The 8,881-nt window shown below is 43.4% G+C and overlaps 1 protein-coding gene across 1 annotated transcript in view; it reads left to right on the top strand.

The window, feature by feature from the left end:
• The first annotated feature begins 1,271 nt into the window (after positions 1–1,271).
• The window catches only part of PRDM5 (PR/SET domain 5), a 219,983-nt gene continuing 212,373 nt past the window's right edge, over positions 1,272–8,881 (top strand). Inside the window, exon 1 of the mRNA XM_059377917.1 lies at positions 1,272–1,817. Within this exon, the coding sequence (XP_059233900.1) occupies positions 1,725–1,817 (93 nt within the window). The 5' untranslated portion in view covers positions 1,272–1,724. The remainder of the gene's footprint in view (positions 1,818–8,881) is intronic.

Genomic DNA, 8,881 nt, shown 5'->3' with positions numbered 1-8,881 from the left:
CAAATATTGTTATTATGTGATTTTAATAAAATTTTTCTACTTAAGAAACGAGGAGCTATTTTCATTCCAAGGCTTCTCTAAGTCAAGAAATAGAAATCATTTCCATGATGTGTGTGTGTTGCTGAAAGCAAGACAACAGGCTCAAAATGGAGTCACTTATGCTAAGCTCCATGTTACCAAACTGAGATTCAACTTAATTTCTTTTGGCTCTTGTTGAAATGTAAGTTTAAACCAGTCAATCAGAGTTGCCTGATGAGCACTAGACAGGTAATCTGCCAGATGGATACCTGCCATCCCCTAAAAGAAAGTAACCTTCAACAGCCAATCTGCTTTTTTGTCGAGTATAATTTCCTTGTTTCTGCTATTTTCTGCCCCAAAGTCTTTCATTTAGTGCAGCTCCTCAATGCTCTTTTCTCTTTGCCAGATTGAATGCTGCCCCATTCATGGATTGTTGAACGCAGCCAATAAAATCTTTAAAATTTATTTAGTTGAATTATATTTTTTAAGTATGGTCTTTAATGTTGTCAGAATTACTATTTTTTAATGGTTTATAAGGAACATCAAATGTTTATAGGACCATCAAATGAATTCCAAAAGACCTCAGAGTAGAAAATTATCAAGAATATCAGGAGACATGAATAGAAAGCTCCTAGCTTGTCTTAAAGGAGAAAACAGCCTTTTAAAATTTATTCTGAGCAGTACCAAACTTTATTAAAACGACTAAAACAAGACTTCTGTTGTTTCATTGCTGTGATAGAAGATTCTATTGTTCGGGCGTTCCCTCCCAACTCCCCCACCTCTCCTGCTTATGTCTGGTGATCTATGACAGGTCTGGTCATTTCCAAGCAAAAGAGAACTCAGAAATGGTGTTATCTTGGGAACTGTAAGATCTTTCCCTGGGTTACAGCACCATCCAAAACCTAGTTTCTGCTGGATTTAAATAATAAATTGTTCGCGACAAGTTTTGAATTAAAACGGATTAGTTGCAGACTGTGTACACCCCCTTTCACTGATTCCTATAAATTCAAATCCCTGAAACAAGCATTGTTAAACAAAAAAAAAACGCAGAACTTAGATGTGAGAAGCACCCAAAGTTCCGAAATCTCAGGGTTGGCTTTCAGTGGCGGGGCAATAAAAATACTTTCAGAGTCTGGAATTCCATAAGATTGTTTTGGAGGATGCCCCCAGCTATGTCATGGCCCATTTCGTTTTGCATCTAAAAAGAGTAAAATTCCCCGCCTAGGAATACTGCTGGTTTAGTGGGCCAAAACCCCAAGCGGGACTAGGGCGGGTTCGTAAGCTGCCGCGCGGAGCGCGGGGAGCAGGCGGGTCCTCTCCTCTCGCCGGCCTCTAGGTTTGAGGCTCCGAGGTCACTCCGCTCCCGGCACCGCGCCCGGCGCGGGTCCGAGCCGCCAACTTCGGGCCAATCAGAGCGCGGCGTCTCTGCGCCCGCAGCGCCCCGGCCCGCGCCCCCCGCGCCCCCGCGGCAGCAATGGCAGCAGCGGCCGCCGCGGCTCCGGGTTGAGCCAGACCCGGGACTAGGAGGGGCTGAGCCGCGGGGGATCCTGGAATCGCCGGGGAGGTGGGGATTCTGGGAGGAAAACTCCATTTCCTCCTTTCCCGCCGGCCTCTCCCCTCCACCCAGCACCCCAAATTTCGATGTGTCGCCGCCCGGGCGCAGGGAGCTGGTGCTGAGCAAGGCGGCGGCGGCCGCGGCGGGGAAAATGCTGGGCATGTACGTGCCGGACAGGTTCTCCCTGAAGTCCTCCCGGGTTCAGGACGGGATGGGGCTCTACACAGCCCGCAGAGTGAGAAAGGTGGGTGACCCGGTGGCAGCCTGCGCGCCCCTGCTCCTACCGCGCTCTGTGCGCCCCTGCTCCTACCGCGCTCTGTGCGCCTCCCGGGGTCGCCCTTCCGCCGGGCCGGGGGCTACGCGGGCGTCGCCCTTAGCCGGGGTTGGCCGGGGGTCCCGCGGGGAGGCCGGGGCTGGCGGGGCGGCCTTCGCCTGCCCGCGCCTCCCGAGCGGGCTGCGCCACGTAAGTGCCTGCGGGGCGCGCTCCGCTGCCGGCTGGTCCGGGGGCGGAACTGTCGCGGGCCGCCCTGCGGCAAGATGTCTTTCCTTTCCCCTGCAGGAAGTGAGTCCGGATGGAGCCTCCCTCTTCCTCGGTTCCGGGAGGGAGCTGCGTCTTTGCGTTGGCGGAGCCGCGTGGGCGGGTGTCTTCCTAGGCGTGCACGCAGCCCCGTCGCCGCTTTTCTTCCTTTAGGATGAGGAAATGTGGCCAGAAGCGCCTCGCTCTCCCTGTAGGGATTGGAGGCGGCGCCCGGAGCGCAGTTCTGCACAGGCCTTAGGATCTCATTCAGGCATGCAGAACTGCTTTCCCTCCTTTCAGAATGTGTTTTGTGGATTCTGGGAGGTGCCAACTAGACAATCTTAGACTCTCTAATCTTTTTTCTCTGCCATAGGATTTTCTCTTGCTAGATCGCTCCTTCCAGAAATTTAGCGGCAAATGAGCAAGGCAGGCACATTGCACTGTACATACGGAAAGGACCAGGAAATGTTGGATGTTGAAAGCAAAGGCCTAGGAGGAGAGATTGCTGGAAAATTCCAGACCTTTGGAGTTGATGAGACCTGTGTTACAGCTGCGTCACAGGATATGTAAAATTTGGAACCATGAAGGCAATGGTGAAATGCTCAGGGTAGTGAGAGCCACCGTTTATTGAGCAGATACTTTGGGCCAAGGTCAGTACTTGGAGCTTGACCTACATTAAGAAATGTCACCCCTGCAACTCCCTTGAGAACAGTAATCCTCCTGTAAGAGATGAAAAAACAGAAGTACTGCAAGGTTGAATATCCTGCCGAGTTAGTGAGTTAGGCTTCAAATCCATGGCTTCTGGTTCCAAAGCTCATGTTCTTTTCAGATCTATTTCTGCTGGGTACTCCCTCCTCGGGCCCTCCCCCGCCCTTTCCCGGCAACAGGGATTTTGAAAAATGGAAGTTTGGCGGCTAGAGCAGGCTTGTTTAGGAGAGGTATGCTAGCAAGAGGTTCACAATGCACTCAGAGACTCTAGGATGCCTTTCCTCTGTGTATAAATCTCCGTCCACCCCCTTACCTGAAGAGCAGAGGGAGGAAGATCGACAGGTGCTGCGGGACTATCTTGACAGCATGACTCACTCTAGGTTAAGAGTGGAAAAAGCAAACCCCGTATTTACCTTTTCAAATGGGAGTTTGGACGAATGCTCAAAGGTGAAAACAGGGAATAAACAATTTATCTGAATTTGAGGTAAACCTATGAATAGGTGTTTTGCCAAAGAAGTAAATGTCAAAGTCAACATTCCTTTAAAGTAGAAGTTGAAATTCTGCTACTCACAAAAGAGAAATCTTTTCTCACAGGATATGAAAACTCCCAGATGGGTTTTCTTGAAAGTCTCAGGTCTAAGTGTACTACTTAAAAAGCAAGCACAGTTCTTAAGCACAGTTCTTAATTTTTTTTATTGTTATTAATAGTTATAATTAAAAAGTTATACAGCTATTAGAATTATTACATAATCCCTAGTTTTGGTCTTATATTACTGTCAAGGTTTTTAGAAACAGCTGGCCAATGTACTTTCTTTTGATACGTTTATGAATTCAACTAATTTTTCCATGTACTTGTTTATTTGGAAGTTCTAAAATTATTTTAGGTATAGAATGAACTGCTTCCAAAATCACCCTATATTATTCTGTTTTATTATTGCAGTACTAAATAGACACTTATCTTTTCCTGGCTCTTGTAACTTCAACATATAGAACACATAGAGATTTTAATCCAGAATGCTTACTTATACTTAAGATGAATATGTAGATATTTGCATTGAATTCAGATGACACACTAGTAGTGACATAATTTAGTTATGATCACAGGATACTCAGTCATAAGGTTATTGATCATGGAGGTTCATTGATGCCAGAACGACTTGGGGTTAGGCTTTAGCTCCTTTGCCTTCCAAAGGCCAAGGTCCATGCTGAAGATGAGGAATAGATTTTACCTGAGTGTTCAGCCTGAAACTAAATGTACATGCATCCCTTACCTGTTTGCATGTAGTTTCTTGATTCTTAAATATTTTCCAAGTTACCTTTAATAGGCCTACTGGGATCAAGGGGGCTGAGAAGACAGTATTTCAGCAGTTAAAGACCTTACTTTAAAGTTTTCATATTTTCTATTCTAAATAATTTTGGAAAATATCATGTTATATATACACACACACACACACACACATTGGAATTACAAATTTTTGTCACACTTTAACACATAATCTCATATAACATTTCTGTTTTTTAAAAAATAATTGCAATGCAAATCATCTATTGATTTCAAATTCAGAGAATCTAATCCAGACTGGTACTGATCTTTCTAGATACTCCACTCCCACTATATTGATCAGGTCCATTTGAGATGTCCTTAACAACGGGACTCCTTAATTCTTTTTTTCATCCACGTCCTCCCCCTTTTTTTGCAGTGATTCCTAGAGTGGATTCCCTGCAGCAGAATCACCTAATGTCCTGGCTCCACCTCAGCCCTACTAGGTTTTTCTTTGGCCATTATCCTTTTTTTTTTGCAGGCCTGGTGCCTCTCTTGTGTTCTCTTTCTCTCTCTCTCTTTCTTCTTCTTCTTCTTTTTTTTTTTTTGGTAGAAAGTCTGCATAGTGACAATAAAGTGAAAAGGAAATGATCTCCTTTCCTTTTCTTGCCATTATAAAAATTAGAGGTTAGATGAGGAGAAGGTCCTTTGGTAGCGATTTCTGTGTAAGCCATGAACTGTCCTTGGAGAAAGAATGGATGAGACTGTTGGAAGGCCCTTGAGTAGAAGGACGCCTGAGTTTCTTCATGGTTGTATACATTGCGGTGCTAATGATGAGGATAGGGTGGACACTTGCCTGCCATGTGTCAGACCTGTTCTAAGTGTCTCCTATGTGTTATCTCATGAGCACAGTTTTTTTTTTTTTTATAATTTTTTTTAAAAGATTTTATTTATTTGTTTGACAGAGATTACAAGTAGACAGAGAGGCAGGCAGAGAGAGAGAGAGGAGGAAGCAGGCTCCCCGCTGAGCAGGGAGCCAGATGCTGGGCTCCATCCCAGGACCCTGGGACCAAGACCTGAGCCAAAGGCAGAGGCTTTAACCCACTGAGCCACCCAGGTGCCCCTCATGAGCACAGTTCTAATGCTTTAATGAAGATGTGGAATTTTAGATTATAAAGTACTATACAGATCAAAATTAATATTATTACTCAAAGGTAATACATTAAATATGCATACAAATAAATTAAGCAAATACCTTATGACATTACATTTTTTATATCATGACCATTATTTATTTCCCCTCATGGCTAATGAGATTAATCAGTGAGTGGTGGTGGTTGACATGCTTGGAACCCAAAATGTGGAAAGGTGAACCATCTGGTAGCTTCAAGCTCTCAAATTCTCTGGTTTTATGGAAAGGATTAAGGCAGGAAATACAGTACTGCCAGTCTTCCTTTCCTTTAGGTCTGTTGCAGGCAGCTGGTTTTTCTTCTCAGACTTAGCCCTTTAGCCATTCATATGTAGCAGGCACTCTGCTAGGCTCTGAGGGTACACAGGTGAGCAAGACAGACATGGTCGTCTTCTCCTTGTGCAGGGAGATAAGCAGTAAACAAGTAAAAAAGTACAAATTATCATGAAGATTATTGCGATAATTTTAGCCTGTTTCTCTGGATTGATTCTCCCAGACATTATATTAGGCAATGGAATTGCTCAATCAGAGTAGTTTTTAGTCTGGTCAAGGAGACAGTGAAGGAAATAGTTTCCATCCGATCTGGCGCTATGATAGTCAACCAAATGAGGCTTGAAACTCTGGGTAAGAGGTTCTGCAAAAGTTCAGAAGGACAGACCTACCCTGCCCTCCCCCCGCCTCCCCTTCCCCTGCCACTTCATCATTACAGTAAAGTGATCAGAAAATGCAGAGAGAATCAAAGAGGGCTTTATGGAGCGGTTGAATTTCTTGGAGTCAGTCAAATTATTATTGTTAAAATATCTGTATTACTGAGCATTTTAACTTCACACATCTGTTGCTGTGACTCCTCCAGTATTACCTGGGTGACACCAGACTAAGAGGTGGACCCATGATATACTGATTGCTGTGAGTCTGATCAGATTTTGTGCTCTTAATCCATTTGGATGCAGTTGAACAGTTTGTAGGTAGACTTGTTGGGAGTAAAACAGAAGTGGTGTGTTAAGGGCTAGTAACCCTTGTGACAGACTGTATTGCAGATGAAAGGAGTTGTTGAAACATTTCCACTGAAGTACCGTCTTGGAAACTGCAGCATCCTGAAAGGGTCGCACACAATCACCCCTTAGGAAGTCTGGGTTTTCTGTTCACTGTGTACTTGTATACGTTTTCTCATTTTATTGTACAGTGGTCTTCGAAGGTTTATTATTATCCCCATTTTGCAGATTAAATACTTGCTGGATCATTACTTTTTGTCAGAAAATTTGCATTTGTCTTTTAGGCTGACCTTTAAAAGTTTTTTTCCTTTCCAATTCATTCTTTACTAGCAGGCTTAAAGCCTTACCTGATTAGATGTGTAGTTATTTTCCCTTCTGTCTAGAAGTTCTTTAACTTGCCCAAGCTGAGCTGGGTTTGTATTTTTATTTTTTATTTATTTTTTATTTTTTAAATATTTTATTTATTTATTTGACAGAGATCACAAGTAGGCAGAGCGGCAGGCAGGGGTGGGGGGAGGGGAAGCAGGCCCCCTGCTGAGCAGAGAGCCCAGTGATGTGGGGCTTGATCCCCCAACCCTGGGATCACGACCTGAGCCGAAAGTAGAGGCCTTAACCCACTGAGCCACCCAGGTGCCCCTGGGTTTGTATTTTAAAAATAACCAAAGACTAGCAGGAACGCTGAAGCTGAAAAGGAAATAACTAAGTCTAAATGAAATAAAATTATGTCTCTCCCAGATTTTTGGTCCCCCAGTTCCAGAAGAAGCAGTAAAGAGCATTGCCGAGGCCTACTTCTACACCACCTGTAGTGAATTGGCCCCACTGGGGTAGTGCTATTCCTGGCCCCCTTCCCTCTCAGCCTTGTGCTTTATTGCCCAAGTGGCCCCTAAGAGGCATCCTGTGCCCATGAACCCTAGGGCAGTGTCCCACTCTACTTTGCCTTTCTCATGGACAAACGTAGGTTCCTAGTTCAAACTTTGTCCAGATGTCCTGGGATTTTATACACAGCTACTTGTCAGGGCAAAATTTATTAACAGTGCGGGTTATGAGTTTCTGTTACTACTGTGACAAATTATCACACACTTTGTGGCTTAAAGCAATACAAGTTTATTATCTTATGGTTCTGGAATATATAAATCTAAAATGAGTGGGCAGAGCTGATACCTCCTGGAGGCTCTAGAGTCTACCTCCTTGTCTTCTGCAGTTTTCCAGAGGCTGCCCACGTTCCTGTGCTCATTCCTTCACCCCATATCATTCTGACCTCTGGTTTTGTGGTCATATTTCCTTCTCTGACTCTGATGCTTCTTGCTTCTCTTATAAGGACCAAGTGGTTAGATCGGCAGACCCAGGTAATTCAGGGTAATCTCCCCATCTCAAGATGCCTAATGTAATTACATCTGCACAGTCTCTTTTTATCAGGTAAAGTACCATACAGATTCTGGGGATGAGGATGTAAACATTTTTGGTGAGCCATTTTTATCCAATCTGGGCTCCAAAGTATAATTGTTCCTTGCCTAGTTTATGTGGAACATTATATGATGGCTAGTGAATGGGTCCTTCCCCACATACTGGTCCTGATTGCAAATCTGCCACATTGATGAATATTCTGCTGCCTCTTTTCAGTATTGATTCTGGAGAAGATCTTTGGAATTGCCATTCTTGTAATAAAACCTGGATGAGTGGTTTTCTTATAAGGGGGAGGAAAAAGTATATTCATATTAGTAGAAAAGGAACTTCAGAAGTAATTAAATTTATCCATTCTTATTTTACAAATAATGACACCGGAGCCCAGAGAAGCTTTGCACGGAGGCTTGCAGCTAACAGCTTCCTCTCAAGCTCCTGTGCCTTCTGTAATGCCAACTCCCTCTCTTCCAAATGAAGGCAAACACCTTGCTTCTCTTTGAGGGATTTGCAGTAAAGACATTTAGTGAGGTCAAATCCCAAGTGAAAAATACCTGAAAAAAAGGTTCAAATCTGAGTTTATGAAAAGAAAATAAGCAGAAAAAAAAAAGTGCAAGTTGTGTAGAGTTAGAAAAACATATGGGAGAGAGGTACCAGAAAAACATATGGGAGAGAGGTACCCTGAAAAGAAAAATAAGTAAAAGCATAGGAAAAATCACCATGCATAAATGTTAATATAAAAAGACTGGATTTTGTGGAATAAAGTGTTTTGTTGATCAGCTTGGAAGGTGAATCTAGTGAAGAAACAATGGATCTTATTGCTAGGGCTAAAATTCTGCCAATGAACGTTTGCTTAGATTTCCTGGTGGCTGATGATAACTAATCTGGAAACATAATCAGTGGGAAAATCATCACCATTGATGCCTGCCATATGTGCTATCTCTTTTTTATGTTTGCACATTGACCCTCTAGGATAGTGACTCAGTGCAGCTTTGTATTCCCTGGTGTTATTATAGATTTTAAACTTTGTAACTAATCCACTTAAAATGTTTTTTTTTTTTCTCAGAAACTTCATATTTTGTTTTGTTGTATGTGATAATAATAGCAACTGTTAATTTTTTCAACAAATATTTATTGAGCATCTGAAGTTGTTAGGCATGGGCCTAGTTGCTAGTGACAGAAGGGAGAATGACTGACCCCACAGTCACTGAATGCGTCCCTTAGTTCATATGCAAGTCCTACA

Source organism: Mustela nigripes, chromosome 1, assembly GCF_022355385.1.
Source record: "Mustela nigripes isolate SB6536 chromosome 1, MUSNIG.SB6536, whole genome shotgun sequence".
Classification (NCBI taxonomy): domain Eukaryota; kingdom Metazoa; phylum Chordata; class Mammalia; order Carnivora; family Mustelidae; genus Mustela; species Mustela nigripes.
The sequence above is the reverse complement of the archived record's forward strand: the minus strand, read 5'-3'. Positions and strand labels throughout refer to the sequence as shown.